This window comes from Thunnus albacares, chromosome 20, assembly GCF_914725855.1.
Source record: "Thunnus albacares chromosome 20, fThuAlb1.1, whole genome shotgun sequence".
Taxonomy (NCBI): Eukaryota; Metazoa; Chordata; class Actinopteri; order Scombriformes; family Scombridae; genus Thunnus; species Thunnus albacares.
In genome coordinates this window covers 21,661,788-21,687,754 of record NC_058125.1, presented here as the reverse complement: position 1 = coordinate 21,687,754, position 25,967 = coordinate 21,661,788, and the positions used below count along the sequence as shown (strand labels likewise).

General features: G+C 39.2%; 1 protein-coding gene across 1 annotated transcript; it reads right to left on the bottom strand.

The window, feature by feature from the left end:
* Positions 1-131: 131 nt before the first annotated feature.
* Positions 132-5,517, bottom strand: sost (sclerostin). Its single transcript, XM_044336849.1, has 2 exons — positions 4,956-5,517; positions 132-2,092 (listed from the first exon to the last, which is right to left on the bottom strand). The coding sequence occupies exons 1-2, from the start codon at positions 5,218-5,220 to the stop codon at positions 1,683-1,685; spliced, it is 675 nt and encodes a 224-aa protein (XP_044192784.1). The 5' UTR covers positions 5,221-5,517; the 3' UTR covers positions 132-1,682.
* Positions 5,518-25,967: the final 20,450 nt, after the last annotated feature.

Sequence of the window (25,967 nt, the reverse complement as noted above, 5' to 3'; positions counted from 1 at the left end):
TGGCTATCATTTACTACAAAAAGGTTGCATAAATAATTTAAATGTGGAAATAAAAAATAAATATGCAGTTCATTCTTTATAACAGTCCTTCTTTGTGTCTGTAGAAAACAGCCCTCCCTCCCTCCCTCCCTCTCTTAATGTAACACCTCGTCAAGTGAGGGCACCACTGCATTAGACCACACAGGTATGATATGTACAATCACTTTTATGCATCGCAGCTCTCGGCTTACGCGACAAACCCCTTCCAGTTGCTATTTCAAACATACAATCCGAAAAAGAAGCAAACATTGTCAGTACAGTTTAGGAAATCAGGAAGCAATATGAGCGGTAAACAGCGGAGTGCTGACAATATGCGGAAACATTGTGAATATTCTTCATGAAGTACAGTCCCATCTGAGGCACGGCCACGAGGAAGGAAGTTGTGTTGGTATCGCCACTTCCTCTTCCTGCCGGATTTTAGCAGTCAATACAATGATAAAAACTGAATTATTGTTTTCATCATGCTATTTTTATTCCTATATTTCCTGTCTGAGCTATTTACAGAATGGGAGCAGAAAGGAGTGGAGGTATCTCGAATCCTGCAGGCGAACACAACGGATGGATTTTGGCTGTGGATGGTTGATTGCTGTTCTATTTGGCCCGTTACAAAAGAATTCCGGCTGTGGGCGTACTGGAAAACGCTCTGCCTCTAGGTAACAACACAACCCCGCACAATTTTCTGAAGCCTCCTACACACATGTGCACTTTCTGGTGTGTGATTCCAGCAAACAGGAACTGGCTATGTCTAGAGGAAATGGCTTTTTATGACTCAAATCCTAACACAGGAATGGGCTCATTTAGTAATTAAGAGGAGTCACAGGAATGCCCAGTGCCCCCGTGGTGTTAGTGCTGACAAAAACCGCTTTCTCCCTCCTTCCTTTTTCTGTTGTCTCTCCTGACTCTCTGTATCATGTCGTGGGAAAGGCGCTACTGTAACTCACAAGCCTGGTTGGGGCTGTTGCAGCTTGGAGAGTGCTGTAGGGCTGTCCTGATGAGTGAGGCCTTTAGTGGGTTGTCAGAGAGCTGCCTGGACCGCGGTGCAGCCCAGGGCCTCTCAAAACCTGTCAACATCCCACCGTCAGAGCCCCCAGAGCTGCCACCATCTCCTCTACACACAGCCAAAAGGAGATGGATTACAACCACTTTGGAGCGAAGATACACCTTTTCAGCTTTAAACAGAGCTGCGGTGCGGTGTAGCTCTGCATCCGCTGGATGTTTGTACAGGTGGGTTTGAAGCCTCAAGAAGGACTTCTCATTATGCTTAGAATCTGTTTACGGTATGTCAGAGTGGAAGTCAGAACCAAGCGCAGGGAGGTTTTTAGCTGTTTGGGTGATCAGATACTTGTGTCATATTATCCAACATATTGCTACATCTCCTGACCAGTCACAGTCATGGCAAGCCCTGGCATTGATGGTTTGTCATGCAAATAAGCAAAGTTCACAAATATGCTGACGAGTGGCTGAAAAATAAAGACTAATGACTTAAAATCAGCCCAGCAATTAGCTTATGAATTCGCTCTCTTAGGAATTTCTCTTGCATCTCCTCGCTATTTGAAGGAGATATGTTGGTTGGTGTGTTGTGTAACATGTGCGTGTGTATGAGTGTGCTTTTGGTCTCTGTCCTCAGATGCTGAAGAGCAGCATCAGTACGAGTTGCCCATCAACGGCGTGTTGTTCTTGCTCCGATCTTGAGACAAACGACTGTGTTTCTTGTTGCGCTGTGGCTTCGGCACCTCCTTGGGCACTGATTGGTTGTGGTGAGGCCTGAAGCGCTTGCACTTGCAGGAGGTGACCACACGGATTTTGTAAGTCCGAGTGTTGCCGTTAGGACACTGCAGCTGGACCCTCCGTGTCCGGGAGTGAGCCGGGATGCAGCGGTAGTCCGAGGCGCTGCTCCTCCACCACTTCCCGCGGACGATAGAGTTTGGCATGAGGTGTGCGGGCATGCACTGGCCCGAGCACACCAGCTCTTTGACAGGCTTGGCACTGCGGCAAGATCCGTCGGTGATGTAACGGGTGGAACGCAGCTCCCTACAGCTCAGCTCCGAGGCACCTGGGTGGAAGAGCAGGATATCACAGTTACACTCATGGCTTCAGCCCAAAACAAACACTTTGAAGTGCCGCACACTGGAATGGACATTGTGCAGGTTAACTGTTTCAACACTGCAGCTGTGTCTAATTCCAGTATGTGCTAATTTCTATGACTCAGTGTTTGCCAACATGAACTCACTGATTGTGTTATTTGTCTGATTTGTATTACCGAGCATGAGTAGAAAACAACATTGGCCAGATTAAAATTGCACCATCGGGTAGCTGCATTTAATTTAAATTCTGACACATTATAATAAAACTGCAGCATTTCAATAAATTCAACTTTATATGAAAATTTGTACATTTAGTTAAGATTTAAGCCAATGAGATCAGAGTTTCTGAATTTGATTCATGGTCGGATCATTAGCTGACGACAGGGTTTGACAAAGAAATCCAGCTGGCAACAATCACCTGATAGCAAATCCAGACCAGAGGGCCATTAAACAGCTCAATCAAACCTAATGGAGGTTTGAGCTGGAAGAAAAAACTGGCATACATCGTTGGCCCTCAGGAAATGTATGTGGTGATGGAAGAGTAAATAGCTGTCTGGTTATTTTAAGGCAGCGCTGCAACTGTACAATTTTGAACAAACTGGACATCTGCCAGACTGATTTGAGACAACACACTCAGCCTGTAATCCTATATTTTAGCTGCAGCTTTTTAACAGCCGTATGCATGAGTTATTGTCCCGTGTTTTTTTTACAAGCAGTGTGTAAAAAAGGGGCAAAGGAACTGTCGGTTAAGAAATGATACACTCAGAGAGGGATCTGTTTTCCTCTGTGGCTTTCTTCGCAAAAAGGGCTGAACAAAGGATTTATGTGAGGTGACTTCCTTTTTTTTTTCTCCCCTTGAGAACCTGATCTGGTGTTATTCTGTGGCTGCAGCTGAAGGGGACCACAGTAGTATACAAAGCCTACAGCATGCACCGAGCAGCGGTTTGCACCAATTACCAAAAAAGTCAAGTCGTCTTGTTCATCGAGCCTTGCTGTGTCACTCAATACTCGAATCCAGTCACACTCTTACTTACATTTCCTGCTCTCCTCTCTACTGTCAGTCTGAAAAACATCACTTAAAAAAAAAAAAAAAAAAATTACACACTAGACTACTGTACTGTACAGCTTCGTGAGCTGTTCCTCTCCCTCAGCAGTGAGAGTCAAGCCTTGGGAGAGGACTGGAGGGAAGCCAGTCAGTGGTCAAAACCTCTGCTGTGACCCCACAGAGACCATGAGAAGCCATCCCCGGATGAAAGCAAAGAGATGGATGAAGAAAATAATCCAGGAGATTTGTGTCCCCCTGTGTGAAACTCAACACATATTGCTCCTCATCCACTATGAAAACAAAGAGATGCGTTTTTCCATCCCCCTTTTTCGGGGAGACTAATAAAAAAAAAAAGAAAGTCATGTTAAACGTGATCTTGTTTTGTGATTTCTAATCCAAACTCCTGAAGAGGCAATACCCTCAAGAGACGAAAATCAGCCATACTAATAACTCTTGACTTGTTAATTATCCCTCTCAGCTGTTTTTCTTCTAATCTAATCAATCATGTTCCTCTCTGATGTCTGATTTAAAGGGCCGTGATTAAATGAAAGTAAAACTGTACGAGTATTGCACCACCCATCTTGAATCCATGAGAGCAAGCGTGAGATTATTCTACACGCACAGCCCAGTCAGAACTTACAACCTTTACTGGCCACAGGTGGGAATCATTCTCAAAGGCAGTGTTGCATTTAAAAAGCAATTTCGAAAAACCCCCAAAGACATCCCACGAAGAACAAACTGTGGGGTTTTCTATTTGGGTGACATGTTGTTGCAATCAAATAGGGCATAAGTAGAGCTTGACTAATAGTATAAAGAGAGAAGGAAATAACCTGGAAGACAATGTGGAAAAAGCCCTCATGTCTCCCTGAATGCTCCACTTCAAATTGTGTAGGGGAAGAAACCACAAGAATGTGTGTGTGTGTATGTGTGTGTGTGTCGCTCTCATCACCCTCAACTTTGGCAATAGATTAAGCAAGAAAACACCCTTAACACACACACAGCAGAGTTTCTCTTAATCAGTGAATCAGCTTAAAAAAAAAAATGAAGTCAAGGCAGGTTGTATTTATGTAGATTCACATATTGGGATAATCCAGTGATTCACTTCCAGTAAACAATTTTTTTTTTTTAAATATCCAGAAAGTCTAATTAAACAATTTACTCCTTTATAATAAAACAAAGGCGTGCGTGGCTGGATGAAAATTTAATAACTACCTTGTCAAATGTATCTTAAAATTATGAGTTATAAATGAAAGGCACTTCAAACATTTGTGGGGTCAACGGGGCATCACGCAACTGGAACCACAATTCCCACAAATACTGAAATCAACTTAACTAACCACAGAAAGAAATATAAATATATATATATTTAACTTTAAAATAATCTAAAAATGAAGTATAAATGCAGGTATTCTGTCTACACGTGTACAAATCGCAGTTGGGGTTACAGACTCACTTATGAATTTGTTTTATATTTTCATGTTCCCGCGCACTTGTTCTCATACATGCGTCTCTTGCGATGAGGTCTCACAGATACACGTTTAACCCATTATCTCAACGCATTTATGACTACTTTATATAAAGCGTTGGTGTTATTTACAGTTCAGTTTTATACATTAGGCCCAAAGGTTCAAATAAAATTACTGAGTTTTTCATGTTGATAATCATTTTAATAGCCAACTGCGCAGAATTTATCAGGCAGCTGCTTTTAATTTTATTTCTTTGCAAACAACTTGAACGTGTCACTTGTAAAATTTTATGACAGCCAATTAGCTTAAAAGAATACTTACTGTAGGAAACTGTGTTTGCAGCTCTTCCACCGTTCTTCGCCCTGTTGTTCATAGTGTTGTTGTTGTTGTTGTTGTTATTGTTGTTGTTGCTGCCGTTTGACGCTTGTAGTGTTGCCTCCTGGGGTGTCCGACTATTTTCTCTGTACTCCGGTAAAATCTCCGTAGCATCATTTTTTAGTACCTTCCATCCCTTCACAGCGGTGCAGCATCCCTGGAGCACCAGGAGCGCAGCGCTGGGGACGAGGAGGGCCAGAGACACCTGCATGCTTGTCGGTCGGCGGCAGAAATAAAGCGAGCGCACAAGGAGAGAGGAGGTTGAAAAAAAAAAAAATTACACGACAAGAGAGAGATGCCCGCTTGGACAAGTCGGTCAGTTCCACCCCTCTATGCAAGAGGCGCACACGGTATTTAAGCCTACGCAAGTTTTCGTCAAGGCTGACAATTAAGCGCTTACACAAAGTGGGAGGGGTTGAACCTGGGCGAAAAATTCATTGAGAAAGAAGGAGGGGAGAGGTTTGGATGCGTGCGCAAAAGAGAGGAGAGGAGAGGAGACAGAGGGAAAGGGGGTGAGAAGAGAAGAGAAGAGAAGAGAAGAGAAGAGAAGAGAAGAGAAGAGAAGAGAAGAGAGAAGGCAGATTAAAAAGGTGAAAGGAGAGAAAGAGTGAGAAGGCAGAGGGAAAAAAGGTGAGAGGAGAGGAAAAGAGAAGTGAGAAAAAGGGAGAAGGCAGAGGAAAAAAGTGAGAGGAAAAGGAGGAGATGAGAGGAGAAAGGAGAGAGAGAGAGAGAAAGGGAGAAGGCAGAGGAAAGAGATGAGAGAAATGGGAGATGAAGAGAGGAGCTCGCTTATGTTGGAGTGTGTTGATTGAAACAGCAGGATCTGCGATGTTGTTGTTGTTGGAGTTAAGTGTATAAATGCATCTTTCCTCCCCTCAATGATTTCCGCAGCATTACGTGTCTCTTTTGAGTTGGTTTATTTTGGACTGCGTCTCAAGGCAGAGAGACATGAAGCTGCTGCAAACATGCGCCTCACACACTCCTCCTAAGAGGTTTCACTCAGCCTGTCTGATATATAAGGCTGTGCACAAGTTAATAATTAATCTCTCACATTAATTACCCAGCATTATAGCTCTCTGTAGAGACAATTCATTCATCAAGCAATGAAACGTTAAATATCCCAGCAGGGCCTTATACTTTTCCTGCAGTTGTGAGTCCACTGACCTTCATCCACTCCTTCCTCCTGAAATAAGAGAGCACCATGTGTTGTGTACATGATTTAAGTGTATGTTTGTTACGGGGATCTAATTATCTGTATCCTGTTATCTGGTTTGAATAAAATAATATGGACTGGATGTATACTCTCCTCCAAGTTCTTGGCATCTCTCATGTACCAGTGACATGATGAGTGCTGACAGATGGAGGCTCCTTCATTCAAACACTGCCCTCTTCAGGGAGAATAAACAAGTCAAGTCTTGTGAAGGGAAAAAAGATAGGATTAGGGGTTCATTAGCATCAAACAGGGCTTCTCTACTGCCCAGTTCCTTCAGTGGGTCTGGGAACATGTAGAGGCAAGTCAGAAGAATACCTTGAAAGATAAAAAGAATAAATAAATAAACCAAGAGAGATGCGAAAGGGAATATCCCTTGCATACATGTGGTCAATATCACTGCTGTGACACATGTTGTACCCATTCATTTGAGGCACAGAGATGCTTCCATAATCACACATGTAGGCCTCATGGTCCATCGAGTTTTATGCACGCCTTAAATCAGGGTTTGTAGAGCTGCGGCCGCCTCGTCGTCCAATCCCATTCACGATGGTGGACATAATTGGGGATGAGACTAAATTAAAATAATGATATTGTAAGATGAGTCCTAAATACCAGTCAGTCAACAACATCATTCTTTTGGCTTTTCTTTACTTCTGGAGGACCTGCGACAACAGATCCTTTCGTCTTATGCGAATATCTTTTAGAGGCCACTCTTTAGAAGTGTCATGTACAATTAGCTTTTTGAAGTTTTACCACTATCATAATTTGCATTTACAGCAACAGTGATTCACTTGTGTGAATGTGCTTGTGTGCACTTAATTTAGAAATTCTTGCCTGTTATTTAAAGTTGTTACTCAAAGCCAGATTTGTGATGTTGTCAGGAACAGTATTATGTCGTGCCACAAAGACTGAAATGAAAAATGAAAATGTGGAAAACAGAGGGTTGGTAGAACATGAGTAAAAGGATTAACTGGTTTTGGCTGTAACATTAAAGCTGCATTAATTGATTTTTGAGGTCAGCAGAACAAGCTAAAAGAAAACACAACAAACACAACCAACTTAGATATGGTGAACTTGTTATTAAACAGTTGCCATTAACACTTCCAGTGGACATGTATCAACATTAGCATTTCTTCTGGAGTCTTGTTTCTTGCTTAATTGCTGCTAAATACTCCACTATGTTCAGCAGCTAGTCGTTAACTTTGTCTGCTATAGAGAGAGTAGGAGGGACTGCTGGTTCTGGAAGTGGTTTTCCCCATTCTGTGACCTATTCTTTAAACAATCGCCCCAATATTACTGAACATAGAAATTCAAGACTCTTCTGGATAATGTAGCAATCCTACAGACTTATATTATGATCATTAATTTCAATTATCTCTACTTCCTTTCAGAGAAATCATGTTTTGTCTGTGATTCTGGGGGACGGTTAAGAGAACTACAAAGCCCATGAGCCCTGCTGCTATGGAGAAGAAGCCACGGGCGCAAATCAGAGCGTAAAGAATTCAAAACGCCTCACCACTGAAGTTGTAAACAATATCCATCGTTATTGTACTCGCAACATCTATTGCACGTCTGTCTGTACTGGGAGACGGATCCTCTGTTGCTCTTCCTGAGGTTTCTTACATTTTTTTCATCATTAAAGGGTTTTTTTTCAGTGGTTTTTCCTTATTTGAATCAAGAGTCTAAGGACAGAGGATGTAAAGCCCCCTGAGGTAAATTTGTGATTTGTGATATTGGTCTATATAAATAAAATTGACAACTGAATTCACTCAAAAGTGACCCAGATAAATGAAAAGTAAACTGATTCACTATGTGGATTGTAAAAATCAGTTTTCTCATCACCATAATCTTTACACATTAGCGACACACGTGACTGAATTTTAAGCTTGGTGATTGGCTGTTTCTTACTAAAATGCACATCAGGAGTCGTAGTTAACTTCTACATCAAAATGTATAAGTACACAGTCATGTACCTTCGATTTTTTAACTAAAGAACAAGATATTTTCTAATGTAGTTGTTCATCTTTTGTATTGATGATTTAACCGGGAGAGTTTATGCTGATCCAAGCTGTAGAAGGGCTCAAACTTTGAGTCATGTAGATGATTTTTCACTGGAAACAGCTGTCTGCTGCAGCTGGAAATGAGTTTGGCGAGAGAGGAGTTTGCAGGCCAGAAAACCAAAACAATTTGCTAAAAGAAGCTAATACGCTCCGGGGCTACACGGTTAGGTTTGTCACTACAAGCAACACCTTTTTACTCAGTAACCTGATCCATTGTCAATAAAAAAGCATTAATGTGTAACAAACGTATATTCAAAAAGCAGGTCCACTGGTGTCTAAATTTCAAACAAGAATTGCTCGTGTTCACAAGTCTTGATGGGCCTGTTGTAACATTTATGAATTCTGAAGTTGAGCATGATTCTCATTTCATATGCCAAGAAGTTTTAAACTAACAGTAGACAGTTATGTCCCCCTATTGTGTGTAACCCTACAGCTCTGAGGTTGTGCCAGAATTTTTTTAGTGAGGGATGGATGGTCCCACTGTCTACACAAAGCCAGCTCTGATTACAGCCTTCTCGCCGACATAGCGACGGATGTCAGTCACAGTCTCAATTTAGACCTCTCTGGGTTTCTTTATAGAGCCCTTGGGCCCCAGCACAGTGTTTTTTATCATGATAACAGTACAATGAGGCCCAAATAACAATCAGATGCTCACCAGATTGCAAGAAAGCCTCCAGCGCTGCAGAGGATGGTGGAGCGTAATTTTTATGGAAATGGGGAAAAACAGTGTTTTCAGTCCATAAACAAACCATTCCAGCTTCTCATGCCCAGTGTTTGGTCGTGTGATTCATCGTACAAGTTTGTTAACTACTTGATCACACAGGTTAGAAACAAATTTCCCTTTTTCTCAGTATAATTAGAGGCCAATGAAAGTAAATAAGGAGATATTATTACGGTGTCGTGAGTCCAGAATTTTGCAAAGTTTAACTCTTCGTTTGAGCAGGTGAATTATTCATAATGTGTCCGACGCAATTATGTAAAGTAGGTTCAAGTTCAGCTTTTTGGCTTCCCGCATCAATCCCTAGAAAGACATTACAGTCAGGGCTGAATGAATGTGAGTGAGAGTGAACGTGCACAGTTTCAGTTTTTTCTGGAGCAAACGGTGAAACGGTGCATAAAGTGGACTGGGAGCTTGCTGTCTTAGGTGTATTGAAAATAATAAATGCATCATGCTCACATTAGATTAAAATGTCTGCAAATGTCTAGTAGTCCGTTGTGACATGCTTGATAAAAATGATATTTTGTATCCACACAGCATTGAGTATTGGAAACTGTCGAGTATTGAAAGTGGCCGTTGGAAGTCTGGACTTTTTTTTTTTTTTTTTACTCAAAGAACTTGTAAATATTATGTTTGAGAACTTTGGCATATTTTATTACATAGAAAAAAAAGGATTTTGTGGAAAAACATGTTTAAATTCTCAAAGTAAGTTATCAAAAAAGTATGTATTGTTGGTAAGTAGGGCTGAGCAATTTCAGTATTTTCAAATTGTGATTTTAATGGTAATATTTAATTCAAAACAATAAGTTGTCCAAGCTTGTCCCATAAATACAATATTATCATTCATAAACTACATATGACTCTGATATGATGCAGTGTACCATATTCTGTCTAAAATTTAACAACAAAGCAACGTATATTTATAGCCTTTGGACTGGAAAAACATGTTAACTGTAAGCATATTTTGAAAATATGTTCTCCTCAGATGTGGATCAGTGATAAACATCTCAATGTTTCAGTGTGGTTTGAAGAAAATTCCTAAATGTTATTCCATTTGAAAAGCTGCAAGATATATCTACGAACAAATTGGAACAATTCCTACTCACAAATCAAACATCAAAAGAACTTATATTAATTTATCACTTGTGACAGGACAAATCTAAATTAGGGAGTGCAGATAAGGCAGCCCATCCTCAAAAAAATCATGTCGACATGTGTAAACATGTAGATACACTGTATATTAGCGTATACAAGTGACTTTGCAATTGAAATGTAGATTGTATCATATCTCTTTGGTAAATTTGAGTAGCTGCACATCTGGATATGTTTAGCTCCATTTTTGAGATAGACTACATGAACCATGATGTACTGATTCACATGTCACAGTACAGCTACCTTTTGTAGAACATGGAGCAGCTTTTTCCACATGAGAATATCTAATAATGGCCCTTATCTACAAAAAGAACATGCTTGCACCAGCCCTGCTTACAAAACTCACTTAATTCTAATTGCATTAACACGATGCTACAGATGCTACAGTGAAAATTGTGCTGCCGGACTGAAACGATCACAAACAAGTGTGTTGTTGTGCTGCCATTTTCACTGCACTCATGATTTGTACATGTGTAACGAATCTAAAAATCGGCAAAGACTACAAAGAGGCCTGTAACATTGATCAATTGTTGTGCATTGACACTGACCTTATTTGAAAGTGTTTCATTATTGACAGTGGCTCTGCTCTTTATCACTTTGTATATCCTGTAGAGAACTCCACAGCTTCTCATCACGCTTCCCAACGGCTCGGACAACTGATTTATCAACTGTTCATATACACACATTTCTTTTCAAGCCATGTCTGTGCATTGTCACATAATGAAAATGATTTATCATTGCTCAGCCGAACAATGCTGGAAGGGAATAAAGTCACACTCGAACAAAGTGTCCAGTCCAGTGAGATGTTTACACGGTCTGGGTTAGTTTCAGGCTCTGATTCATAAAAGGAAGTACAAGAAAAGGAAAGTGAAGGATGACACTGAAGATTGTAAAACTGATTATAGTTCACGATGATGCCTGTAATTTGTATTTTTCTCATGCTGACTTCTAACTGTAAGAACAATCTGTTTGTCTGTCTTTGAGTTTTTTCAGTAGAGCAGGAGGTCAGTGGAAGGTGACTGGCTGCTTCAGGGTAGCTCTCGCCATGGCATGATAAGCTTTACAGTCCAAAGTGGGATTCTTCTACCACTCTGATCTTTCATGCGGTTTCCACGCGGGAAAACAGAAGATTTAACTCTGGCTGTTATAAATCAGACTCCAGCCATTTTCATTGTTTGTCTTTGGGCTTTTTAGAGAATCGTCAAAATAGAAAGTACGCCCATTGAAACAGCCCTGCAGCCAAGTAGTAGGAACTGTGGGAACTAGCCTGGCTGGACCTCAGAGACCACACTAAGCTGTTTGCTAACCACCCCGAGCCTCTCAGCGCACCGCTCACCGCCAGCACGCTGCCTGCCAGCCGGTTGCAGGTGCTATTCTTAGCAGTGAGAGAAATTACCCAACAAATTATTCACTACACAAAGTAGATGCTATCTCTCTCTCTCTGCGACACAATAGCCCAGTGTTTTGTCTGCTGGTTTGGTCTGAGCCTTTACAGTATATGTTGTATTGTCATTATTGTGCTTTAGCTTTCATATAGCCCGAGATGTTTTTGGATCTACTAACTGGTCCTGTACAGACTGGTTCTTGCCCAAGCAGCAAATACATTTTTACATATTTAAACCGTATATAAATACCTGTAAAGATAAAAAAAATATGCACCACAAAGAATCATGTCCACACATACAGACAGGTAAGAAATTAAAGAAAAAACCGGTACAGGTCTGAATGCTTGACCCCTACGGTGAGGAGATCCAGTGACTCTGTTATGCTGTGGGGGTCATTATGCCGGTATGGTTTGGGTCCACTTCTCCCCTTAGAGGGAAGGGTCATTGCAAATCAATACAAAGTTGTTCTGAGTGATCAGCTTTATCCTATGATGTAACATTTCTATCCTGATGGGAATTTCTCTCCCAGGATGACATTGCCTCCATCCATAGGGCATCCGAGGGGTCACTGAATGGTTTGATGAGTATGAAAATGATGTGAATCATATGTTATGGCCTTCACAGTCACCAGATCTCAACCCAGTTGAACACCTATGGGACATTTTGGAGCAACGTGTTAGACAGCGCTCTCCACCACCATCATCAAAACACCACATGAGGGAATATCTTTTGGAATAACAGTGTTCATCCTTCCAGTAGAGTTCAAAGACTTGTAGAATCAAAGCCAAGGTGCATCAAAGCTGTTCTGGTATCACGTGGTAGCCCAACAACTTACTAAGAAATTTCATATTGTCTTTTCCTTTAATTTGTCACCCGTCTGTAACTTTAAACCTGCATTGACTGATTTTTTGGCCACTTGCGACGGAAACAAGTTGTGAACACTGTCACTGGATGTATTAAGAGAACTGGATACAGCATTGGAAGCAGGGCCCCGTTCACTCCTACAAAAGTTGCTCAGTGGTGCAAGAAGCCAAAGAAGACACTTCTTGCTATAAAGAAATTACCCGGATGAAAACATACTGTGCACACTCTATGGGTCCCATCACCCATAGATCGTGCTCACTAGTGACTTCCACTGACCGAGACAGCTAACCTCCGGTTTAGCCTACTGGCTAACTTGAATTGGGGTAAAACAATTCAATTGTTCGGCTCTTCTAGACTTTCCACGTTATCAGATCGAATGGATCAAATTCTGATAGTGAAACAAATCATTTTGTGGGGGTTGTGAGGCTAAAAAAAAGTATCCACCATCTTACAGCGTCTCCTTTTCCAATATTTTTATGCTTTTTGGGCCTCTGTAGGACCCAAAAGTTGTAATTCCACCTGCCTGCTCCTATCGTAATGGTTTTTCCTGCTGGTTGTACTACAACTGAAGGCTTGTTGAAATAAGGTAAATACAACAACTAACCACATAGTCATTTTTAAAAATTCACAAATCTTAACATACAATATTTCTAAAAATATATGTTAGCAACTGGTAGTTAGCAATGCAACACACCTGCTTTGGTCACATAGAGTCAATATATTTAAATGTATAGTTACTCATTGTTCTATTTTTAACAGTCTGATAAGCAACTTGAGACGGTCCAGACAACATTTTGGCTAATCCCTATAAACAGATATATTATGCATATGAATGCAGATCAATTTTTTAAAAATTTATTAAAAAGCTAAATCATTGTCAGAAAATACCCATGGGTTCTGAAGCCCGGCTCTTTATTAACAGTGTGATGGATACCTTTGTTTTGTCTATTGGTGGAAGCATTGTATATCATTCTCAGATAAAGCATAGAAGTCCTGACCATATTTTGCATGAAGGAGTTCATTTCACCCCTCTGGAAAATGATATATTTTTAAAAACTATTGCCCTGTGTCTGAAAGACCAAATCCAGTAGGGTGATAAAAATAGGCCAGGCTCTTTATGCTTTATGTGATGCTTGACGTGCACTCTTTTCTATTTATTCATTTATTTATTTACATACAATGGTAGCCATCACAATTGTTAAATCTGTCACAGCTCTTCCTCTCCCTTCCTCTTCCATCTTCTCCAAACCGTTTGTTTACCCAGCCTTTCCACCTGATGGACTTCCTCAATTGTTTTTTCTCCATGTTGAATGTAGCCAGGAGTTTGTAGGGTCAGCCAAAAGTTCTGCCTATTTTTGTGCAAATTAATATTTTTTTATTTAACTCTGGTATGCATGCCTCTGATTTATTGTAGCATTACACACTATTAGAATAAATTAGATACTGTGTGTGAAAGAATTCCAGATTAAAGGTTTTTGCTCAATGTACAAGTAAAGACCTTTACATTTAATGCTGTCAAAGAAAACATACATTACATAACAAAGCAAATGCATTTCAATGTTGAAAGCAAAAGCTGTGCTTCTCTAAGACCAACTGCTTTTGAACTTATTCCTAAACACCAAACTGAGTGATAAAATGTTGTAAAAGTGTAATTTTGCACATGCAAAAGTTTAGTAGACGTGCACATCCCATAAACTTCAAACAGGTGCTGGACCAGTGAAAGAATGTAACAAGGAAAGATGAAGGTCTGCACACTGTAACTCTCTTAGATTCAGTTTATTGATATTGAGACATCCACCAGTGACATTTTGAGCTACATGCTCTTCCTCAGACTAAACAAAATTTATACAGTCACCATCTTACAGTAATAGACCATAGGCTCCACATGATCTGTTTAAAATGCGCATGTGCCACTCACATCCACGGTTGACTCAGTTCGTGTAGTGACATGTGTCACTATGTGGTTTGTCCAAGAGGTGTTGCTGTACGTAGCTGTACACGGTTGACTCAGATTTAGTAGTGACAAACACAACACTGACATATCATATCACCTTTTAAGTTTATATGTCGAACTTGAAAGCAAACAATTGCTTATTTACAGATCCATTAGTTACAGAGCAACCTTATAATTCATCTGGAGTCGTGTTTCTGTCCACCAGATGAATTTCAGTCCAATATTCACTCTCTTTTTGCTTTGTTTTTGGTCTATCAACTCTTGAGACAAATATCTGGCTCTTTATCTGCTGAATACTTCAATATGTTCACCAGATAGTTGCAAACTGTGTCTGTTTGCTGTTTGTTGCTGAGCAGGTAGTGTACAGTGGGTTTTTAGAGCTTTTTCTCTGAAAACAGCTGCCTGCTGCAGCCAAAAACAACAGTATGAGAGCACTGAGAGTGAACCAAAACAGTAAAGTTGCCGCCTGATAGGTAAACCAGTGGTTCTCAGACTTTTTCATATCAAAGACCCCTAAACAGACACAAATATTTGATAAGATTTTGTCCCAGCATCAACCATCTGATAAGAGTTTCACCTTTAGATGTTTTATTACAGAAAGTGTATGAAACCTATGACCAAAATAGTCATTGTGTTTTTTATGGATGGAATTATAATGAAAATAAATGATTCCCCTTTTTTGCTAGAGACCCTCTGAAACCCTTGGGGTACCCAGGCCCCACTTTAAGAACCACTGATCTGAAACTCATTATAAAGGTCTGTAAAGCTGAGGGGTGCTGGAGAGTCACCGATAATTCTCTGTAGGTTCATCACTACGAGTGATGACATAGAACATTACACACTGTCATTTGATATGTTGTTATTATAAAACATATTGATTATAGCTGCTTTGAAGAAATAGTTTGACATTTTGGGAAATACGATTATTCGCTTTCTTGCCAAGAGTCAGATGAGAAGATCCATACCACACTCATATCTGTATGTTAAGAATGGAGCTGCATGGTAAGCTGTTAGCTTAGCGTAGCATAAATACCGGAGGCAAGGGGAAACAGCTAGCCCGGCTCTGTCCAAAGTTTGAAAATATGCACCTCAAGGGAGGAAACAGCAGCGTGACTCTATGAAATCTGTCCATCCACCTATATGGATAAACTGTTGCTTGTAGGCATGTTTTTGAACTTTTGAGAGAGCCAGGTTAGCAATTTGTTCTGCTTCAGGTCTTCATGCTAAGTTAATCTAACTAATTTAGGTGGCTTAACCATTTTAGGCTACACCTCAATAATTATTTGGACATGAGGAGTAAATCAGACATTGATTTAATGGCTACAGTAAAGCTACTAGGGCTTTGGTTTTAAAAAACACTGGAAGATTTATGTGCCAAACATCAACAATGATTTGTTAAATGAAAGACGTCAGCTGTGGATTTACAAGACTGTATAAGTGTCTCTCTCAGGGTGCCTTTAGCTGCTAGCAGCTGCTGACTCAGGATCTCACATTGTCCCGTACGTCATAATCTGCACCTTCCCTTCACTTTAAACTGCATATTATCAAACAGCAGAGCAATAAAATGACTAAATATAAAGTTTAACAGACATGGAAGTGAAAAGGGTAATTAACACTGTGGAAAGCCAGGCAGAAGATGAACTGTTTGTCTTTGGTCTCTTCTTAGTGGCTTGACATGATGAAGCTGTCATAAGCTCAATATAGAATTGTACATCTGTGTTTTGTGTTGTTTCAGTATCTCTAAAAGCCACATCTAATCATGTGTCAACAAAAGAGCCTATAATAAGTTTCATCATTATTGTTTTATAGGAATGTGAAAGTTTAACTTTTTCAATTCCATTCACATGTCTGTACTTTAGGATTGGAGCTGGAGCCAAGAGACCGTTAGCCTAGCTTAGCATTAAGAAAGCAGGGGGGGAAAGCTGGACTAGCTGCTCCCTCTAAAGTTAAAAAATGCACCTATGAACATTAAAGCTCACTCATTAATTAACTTGTGTCTTTAATCCATAAACAAACGGAAATGTAAAAAAGACAATTTGCGGTTTTATGTGTACGAATCAGCCTAGTGCCTCTGTTAATTCAAGCTGCAGAGACAAAGATAAGACTAATCCAGCTAAATTCATGAACACGTTTTTCTCTCTATTTTAACCCCCTGTCCAGACTAAAATGGCGTTTTTCCAAAACAGCCTCCAGAGTGTGTAAATCTGAAAATGCTAGCTTAGTGTTGTAGTGTGTATTGCAAAAACTGAGCTCTGTAGAAACACTGCCATATTGGTGATAAAACAGATAGTGACAATAGAGTAGCATTTCATTGTTTTTCATTGGTATTTCATTGGAAGAAGAAGAAAGTACTGTCTACTTTTATAGCATGTTTAGAGTTAATCACAGCCACTGACCACCATTCTCTCGCTGAAACTGTCATAATCTGCTTGGAATTAACAAATACCATCTTCTTCTTCGCTGTTTTTCTGTGGCTGACACAGCCAGTATGAGGAAAATTATCCTTATCAATTTGGGGTTATAACGTGGACGTAGGTATTTGCAAAAACGAGCTGAAACACCTGCCGTGGATGCATGTCATTTTTGCACGAATTGCATTTTAGAATTTCACCAGTTTAATGTAGAATTAGTCTCAGGGAAGTCAGTGTGCCTGGTTTTTACTAGTGATAGTTACGATACTTACCACCCCCAGAAACCACAAATTGTTTTTCCATTCTGGTTTGCATGCAGACTAAAGGAACAAATTAGTTTAGACATGTTTGCAGTGGTATTTTGTAACTTTGGATGCTACCCCATGCTACCAGTCTTTATGCTAGGTTAGGCTAACAGTTTCCCAGCTCCAGCTGCATACTTAAACCTGCAGTGCGGAACTTCTACATATAAATGAACATCCGTTACATTCAAGCCCTTGCCAAACAAGTTCACACAATGCTGATTAAGCCTATCACTGCCAGGTAAATCTTTCTGTATTTCACAGTAAACAGAGTTTTTAAATTTGGTGTCGGTGGCGACATTCCCACACTGGCCAGAATGCATACTGCACATGCACTATGGGCAGAGCATGTGCACCAGAGACTTCCTCCTTCTGAGCAGCTAACTTCCAGTTAGCCCTCTGCTAACTTGAATGGGAATAAAATAATTTGTGTGTTTTTTCTAGGCTTTCCAAATATTATCGGACCGAATGGTTTCTGTTTTTGTAATTACTCTCACTGCCAGAAGGGGGAGACAAAAGTCCCACATTCCAGCTTTAACGCACAGACATGAGAGTGATATCGACCTTTGATCTTGTAACTCTCTTTAAGAAAGTGAAGTGTGTTTGCCAAAATATTGAACTATTCCTTTAATAGTTCCATAAAACATGATAAAAATCCAATCAGATTCAACTTTTTAACTTCAGTTAATACAATCGTCGGTCATGTATGGATATAAAGTATGGAAGCTTTTATACAGATTGTAGCTTTTTCAGTGTTGAACTACCAGGAGCCAAATAATGACTGACAAGTGTTTTTGCAAGCTGAAAAAAGAAATTTCACCAAAGCCCAGCTTATGAAAATATCAGCAGAAGTGTGCTGTGATATATGTAGGTGGTGAATGAAAAATCTGGTGCTGCATCAGTGCTATTGCCGCACATTCTTTCTGAATGTCAAATCTCCCAGAATACTTTGCAAGGTGTGCTAATTAAGCATGAAAGTACAAACAGGCCCAGTTGCTGCAATGGCGAGAACTCACATAAGGGCTGTCTGCGTGCAGAGATGGTTATTTTCAAGGCTTGGAGAATCTCTCTCAACTTTGCTTTTTACAAGATTAATAAAACAAGATAACCAGCATGTGAGAATAATCCACCGCCCTTGTATTTAATCCAATAAAGGCTAATTATAAGCAGAGGGATTAAAAAAGGTCATGCCTCAGCTTGTCATGTAAAGGTGCTGCAGCTTGCTGTCAATTTCAAGCCCACCCACTGTGCAGCTTCCTGAGAAAGTCCAGCCTTTCTTTTATGCAGAAATGTTTCCTGCACCTTCTCACAATGTATGACTGCACGTGGATTATTTGGACAGAAACAGTTGCATGCAATATAAATATGATATGATCATCACAGTCATAGTACAACAGAGAGCATATTGCAACAAACCTTTCACTGGCCTGAGACTAATTTTTACATGAACAGGGTGGATCCCTTCCACACACGAGAGTGCTGTCATAATGTGCTAATACTGAATGTGATGTAAGAATACATAAAGTGTATTTTGCAGTTGTGTGCATACATATTTTAAAAAAAAAATCTATTCAGGTTTTTAAAAATCAAGATGTATGATTTCTCATGAACAGGAAGTTACTTCACCACCTCCGTGAACTTAAAAAATGAGCTTATTAAAAACCTTGACCATGCCTTGAAGAAAAAGCACTAACACTCCTATTAATGAAGTGTACACTGCTACAGTATTAAGCTTGAGTAGTTACTGTGTTATGAATATGAGGCAGTTAACTTTGAGCAGGTGATGCTAATTGAGTGCTACAGTCCATCTGGAGCTGATTAAATTAAATATTTCGGTATCACTCAAATACAATTCCTGTAACAGGACAGGCACAATATTAAGCATAACCCGATATATTGTATTTGCATGCTTATAATGAACAGATATTTCAATGGTAATGGTTCGGGGAATTCTTAATTGTGCTATTGAGACTGAACTTGCATCCTGCTGTTTCAGAGCGTTGTGCTTGTGCAGTCAAATATCCAACGTCTGGTGACACAATGGATTGTTAATGTACAGACTTTTGCAATTAGTGTGGTTGCAAAATCTGTTTTAAAGCTGAAAACGAGGCCTGTGTTTCAACAATGTCACCCGACTACTTTTCCACAACTATTAAATGTCACTCTACAAGCATGGCTCAAACAGTTCTGTATGACGGATGTTTTTGTTTATGGATAAGTTTGGGACATTGTTCCTCCCACAGTAATCAAGTGGTTCCTTTTAAGTGTTTTCCATTATTATTACCATGTATGTATGTCTCTTCTTATTTTTCTCCACAAATCAAGCAGTACCAAAGTTTTCAGTAAGAGAAATACACTGATTCCTGTCACTGTTTTTAAAAAAAAAAAAAAAATCTGAAAATGCTGGCTTTATTGTCATATCTGTGAGGGGGTTTGATGTATAAACACAAGACCCGCAGCAAGTGCAGTAAAAACAGCAGAGTAGACAGAGATGAAACAAGCAACACCACGGGCACAGGCACTTGGAAGCAGATCTGAGAAGTGTTCAGCTCCAAAGCCCATTCTCTCTTTCTCCCTTGTTCTCGATATTTCCTAATAATTAGTGCTGCGCCACAGATGTGCACGTCTCCCTCTTCACCCTATTGCCTTTTCCACCCTTTGTATCCTCTAAATGCGAATGCGGGATATAAGGATGAGGATTTAAAGAGTGCATCATATGCTTTCTATTTCATAAAGCCATTAAAAGGAGGACGAAGATGAAAGCTGAACGGCCCTTACGCAAAAAAAAAAAAAAAAAAATATGCTGTGGAGAATTATAGGCAAGCTTATTTAAGTACTCTAATCATATTCTGAGTAGTTTGATGAACCCAAACATATGGAAAAGACGAAAAATGCAAGTGATTTTGGAAGTTTGAAAATCAACTCACTGGGCTTCATAAAGCCTGTGGGAAAAGGGATACATGAGTCAACTAGTAATAAAATTTTCAAAGGCGGCTGATAATTTTATTTAGTGAGATTGTAGGAGAAAAATTCAGATCCTGGGCTCATTTATGGAGGCCAAAAATATCTGCGACTGATTGGATATCCTGTTTCTCGCCAGTGAATCATTTGCCCCATAAACAAGTATAAAACATAAGCTTCCGCCCATATGATTCAAAAGTGATGAGTGACTCTGAGATCACATGAGATCGGGAATGAACAAGACAATGAATCAGTGCGCACTTTAATCTCCGAGAAAAATAAAACAACACAGACGTAATTCACTTTTATTTGAAATGTAATAACATCCCACACAATCGGGAAACCAGATCCATCTTGAACATAAACGTACCTTTCCTTAGAGTCACTAATTAAAGTGTCACTGGTGCATGCGACTATGCCGTCGACTGAACGCAGGAACTTGTCTGCTTTGATTCCGGCTTTAGTTATAAACATTTCCACCGGCAAAAAAAAAAAACGCTGCTGCACATAGCTGAAATAAATGGCACTTCATCACACTAAGTCCGGCGCTGTTATTGATGAGATTTCAGAACAAGCATCCTGGATTCCTTCAAATAAACTGCACAGTGGGACCTATAACCTGCTCCAACACATAATCCCTCCATTTTACTCGAGCTACTTCCTGACCTTTGGTTCTCCCTTATGAATGCTGTACCTGGCATATTTCTCCTTTAGACACTCTGGATGTGGAGTTATGGATGTAGATTACAATAGGTATTTGTTTTTTGTTTGTTTGTTCCACCTTCTCTGTGCTACAGCAGACGTCTCCATTGTTACATCCATTTAAATTCTCAACTTGTAGTTATAGTTTGAATTCAGACAGAGTAAGGAGGAGGTCCCTGGTTTACTGGGGCCCCTAAGGGACCACACAGCTGGTCTGCAATAATTGCTGTGCAAGGGACCGTGGAGAGAAAAGACCGTGCAGAGGGTAGAGAGAGTAACTCCAATTGGTTTAAGCTTTCTCAATAACCCTGCCGGACGTCATGCTGTTTGACTGGACCATTCCAGGTGTGCCGGTCCAGTCTTGTGAAACATAAAATAGCATTTGCATCAACACTTGGAGATTCGGACTTGGAAAGCTTCCTCTCGCTCTCCCTGTCATCTCATTCCCACTCTTGATGTCATTTCCCCCATGACTTTCCCCTTCTAACCTCTCTCTTTCTCTGTTGCTCTATTTTTGTCATTTGTCCTCATTGCTCATCTGTCGAAATGGGGAGTTTGAACAGAGGTTTGCCTCCATCTACTGGTAGAAGGATATCTTTTACTACATGGATCTGATAGCTGCACTGTAGGGAACAGTTACTTTGTAGAATGGGGTTAACTAACAAAACATATGATGACATTTTGATGGATTTTTTTGCATCAAGACTTTATTTTACAGGCCTTATTTTATACACATTTCCTGGAAATTTGCAGGTAAGACATTTTGCAGAGAAGATGGTGCAATTTGATACAAATTATAAGAAAAACTGGGGGGGGGGGAAGTGTTAAATTGGTTTAGTTGGTAAGTACCAAATCAACATATTTTGTTTGTTAATTTGTTAATTAGATTCTTAACAATTCTTTAACTGATAGAAAAAAACCCATTCTTTTCAGTGTGTAGTTTTGTTTGTCAAATGATATATTAGCATAGGAGATAGATAGTTTCTTAAAAACTATAATGTGTGAGTGTCTATCAACAATTTCAGTAACACTTTATTTTACAAATCTGTTAGTTTCCTTCCAGTTTCCAGGACAATTTAATCTAACAGTAGCTGAGCTGCTGTGTGTAGCTGCTAATTCTCAGGACATTTCTTTGGAAAGGATTAATGCAGTTTGATAGTATAAGGGAAATGAGTTTTTAAGAAACAACTACACACTGAATCTGTTTTCTGTCATTTAAAGAATTGTTGAGAATCTAATTTACTGAGAATTTTTGCAACCTAAACATATTGAGTGGATACTTATCAAATGAACCAACGAAAGACTTTTTTTTCCATTTTTCTGCTGTGCCAAATTGCACAACCCTCTCTGTAAAATGTCCTCAGAATGAACCATTACGTATTACAGCAAATAACTATTTCCAGGAAATCAGTATAAAAATTAAAGGACCTGTAAAATAAAGTGTTTCCCCTTTTTTATTTTACTTGTTGCCATGGTATGAAGTATTAAGACAAAGTACAGAATGAAAATGGTCATTACAGATAAAGCAAAGTTAAGTGTGAAACAGACACAATGAGCACATTGAATTAGGCACATGGCAACTATAATGTAACATATTTAAAACATCCTTTTTCTCAATGGATACTTACACAAAACTGAGTACATCTGATCACAGCCAGAGGCCGGGACCCCCTCAGAGCAGTCGCACCTTGAATCTGATGGGTCATGAAATGACTTGTAGGATAGGAAAACGGAAAAAGCATATTTCTCTACACATGATAAGATTTATTTTTTAATTTTTGCTTTTTCTGGAATAGTGGATAATTTGACCTCTTTAGGGAGTTAAAAATATTCAAATAAAACAAACTGAGGAAGGAAAAAATTATTTATTACTCTACGTCTATGATTGCTCACAGATGTAGAGTTGGATACAGCTTTAGTACATTTAACTGCAAATATTACTATACTAAGTATACTACATTTAATAATACTAATAATACTACTACTTTTAATGGAGTATTTTGTCATTGTGGTACTTTTTAGAAAGTGAAAAGTAAAACACTGTGCACATGACAATTTTAATAACATAAGATTTAGTGACTGAAACTTTGTAAAATGAGCAAGTATGATCTTGACTACATTTTAAAATACCACATTTTCACTGACCAGTAGGTACTCAAATAATGATACATTTAACACTACAACACTACATATGAACTACTGTAACTAGTATTATATTACGAATTCAGTTGATTCAAACATTTGTTGTGTGTACAATTCAAATATTGATTTTAATGCAATGATAACTGGTTGTTTTTACACAATACAACAAGGACAAACATCCGGTCCCTTGTTTCTTGGAATGCAATCAGTATTAAATATAGTTTATGGGCTCTTTGTCTTCAAATGACTTTGCTTTGAAGGATTGTAGTAACATAATTATCAAAATATAGGAGCAAAATACTGATACATTACTTGATATATCTGATAAACCTGGCCTTGCACAGTACACCAAACTGACCTGTTCCCCAATCCTCAAATCCAATATTAATGTGAAAACTATATATAAACATACATACAGCACTGCAGTGTTTTGGAGATTATTCTCACATAATAATTGGTGGATTAATACCGATTAATAACTATTCTTGCAGAATACACACATCATACTATGTCTGGGAGTCAAAGCAATAGACCACTCATGATAAGATGTTAATACCTCAGCCATTTATTTCTTAAACATAAGAAAAAAAGGGACTTCTCCAAGGTAAGAAAAACAACATTGCAATTTAAAATCAAGTGCACTTCAACAATATCTCATTCTATAAGGGAGCTGCTGTCCCTTCCTACTGTGTGAAGTGAGATAGACAAACTCAAAAACATATCGAAAGAATCAATCTTTACTGTAAGGCTTTGGGTGGGGTGCTGTGTCGTAACTGTTGTGATGCGGTCTTTGAGATGTCAGTGGCGGTGACGCACACGCACGCACACACATACACACATGCACACGTGCACACACACACACATGTATATATATACCGATAAACTGCCAATCCACAACCCGACAACATCACAACAATGTCCTCTGCGACATCTGTACATAAACAGATATGCAACTATGTGACAGGATAAGACGTTGACTGTGTAATGGACAGTCAGGCAGTCAGGCAGTGGGCTCATTTGTGCTAAAACTCCTGCTTTAAGCCTTTTTATCAGAATGGGAGCAAGAAGATGACAGCTCTGGTGTCAGCACCTTACCTGAGCCAAACAGTATTTGTTAGTCTTTTCCAGTGTTTGAATGCTCTCTAGAGTACCAGATGGATGGAGTTTATTGCTTCATGAACAATTCAGATAACTCCAGCCAGATGAGTTTCCATGATCTAAGATATCAGCTGTCAGTCACCAAGGGTTTAAACATCTCAGGTATTTGCCGACTTCAGAGCAGATGGCGCCACATGAGACTACAAATTTGTACTAAAATCAGAGGAAGTTATTTGTGAGTCTATTTAACATACTTTTCTATGATAAAGAACAAAACTACCTGACTCCATTTGTATTATTTAATAATCCTTCTCTCCAGTTCTGGTAACTCGTACAGTTTTAAACAACCACTATGAATGAAGTACAATTACCGTCTGGCCCAGCTCTGACTACCATTATATAGGTGACTCATCCAAAAACAACATGGATAATGACATACGTAGTTAACTAAATGGTAAAGTCGGAGAAGTAGGTCACAATCACACTTCCAGGAACATTTCAGAGTTTCCTACTGTACAAAAAATAGCCTTCTTTATTAGCAGAGCTAAATAATTAACCTATAATCAACTTACATCCTTGTAACAGGAGAAATCTTAAAAAAAAAAAAAAAAAAAGTTACTTTGAGGAGAAAAGAAATTAGAAAGAATGTTTCATCTGCAATTTCAACTCTCTAGATCCAATAACAAACAATATCCTATCTATATACAGTAGTAGGCCAGTTATGACAGTAAAATGCAGCAATTCACAATTGCCTTAGTGCATGTGACATACTTAGTATATATAACAATATACATCAATGGCATTTCACATTTGACATTCTCGATAATACATAATATACCTTGAGTATAACCCACAAAAGGATGCTGACACCTTAGTAAAGAAAACAAAGTAAATTGACATTACAAGGTTTCACATTTAGGAAGAAAAAGAACAGAAAACATGGGGTTAGATTGTAACTATTTATGATGTTATTAGTTATAATCACCATAAGTAATACGCATTTTAAAAAGAACTTGTGCAAATCACTAGTTATTGAACAGCAGGTGGCAGTGTTTATCTGTTACTCGATGCATTAGAGTGTTAAAACAGCTTTGTAGCCATCATAGAAATGTTATTTTTCATGCATTCTTTGACATTTCACCATAACAGGAAAAGTTTTACAATTTTGACATTTCAATAGTGGCTACAAAATAAATGCAGAAAGAAAACTTCTACAGTGGCTAGTTTGGCTACCATTGAAAGTTTATTAGCTCTCATCTTTGGGAGCAGTTGGAGCCTTAAACAAAAACTGTCAATGATTTGGTCATTAAGCAGGTTGATGTAGGCAGTTGATGCTTTAAAGTACATACCCTCATCCTGGACCGATTTGAAGAATTTTGCCCCAATAATTCCCAAATTTAAAGATATATTGTATATAAAACTTAACAAGAAAGACTTGTTGCTTTTTGTGTATTCAGAAGGAGGGCAGTATTGTAGAGCAGATGCAAATATTTGCGAGTGAGTGAAACCCCAGTCTATCTGTATGACAACAAAGCCAATCATAAACATTTATCAATGGCTTTTGCACAACACAGTAGGTCACTTGGCACAGACTCGGTGTATATGTGTTTGTGTCAGGGCACAGAGGTGCATGGTTCTCTGTCTGTATACAACAGTACATATATAGTAGTTGATGTCTTGATTACACATTTATCTGATAGGGAAAACTTCATGTGTGGTTTGGGGTTCATGATGAGGTGATGGGAAAACACAGTGTGACACATGTGCTAAATTATACTTGAAAACAGTCTCATTTGAACTGCCTCATCAGATTTATCTTGCCAGACACTTCACCAATCCTGATAGAGGATGTGCGTGATCGAGTGCACTGCTTTATAGATCTGAGACATTTTCAAGTGTATGAGATGGTCGAACAACAGGGCTCAGAGTGGACAATAACAACTTGTGCGTGAACCAGCACTGAGACCTTCACCGGGAGTCGGAATCAGGGAACGAC

Coding starts and splice junctions, on each gene's coding strand:
- sost (XM_044336849.1), bottom strand. CDS start 5,220: ATGCAGGTGTCTCTGGCCCTCCTCGTCCCCAGCGCTGCGCTCCTGGTG. Junction 2,093..4,955: donor TGCAAACACAGTTTCCTACA/GTAAGTATTCTT, acceptor TCTTCCACCCAG/GTGCCTCGGAGCTGAGCTGT.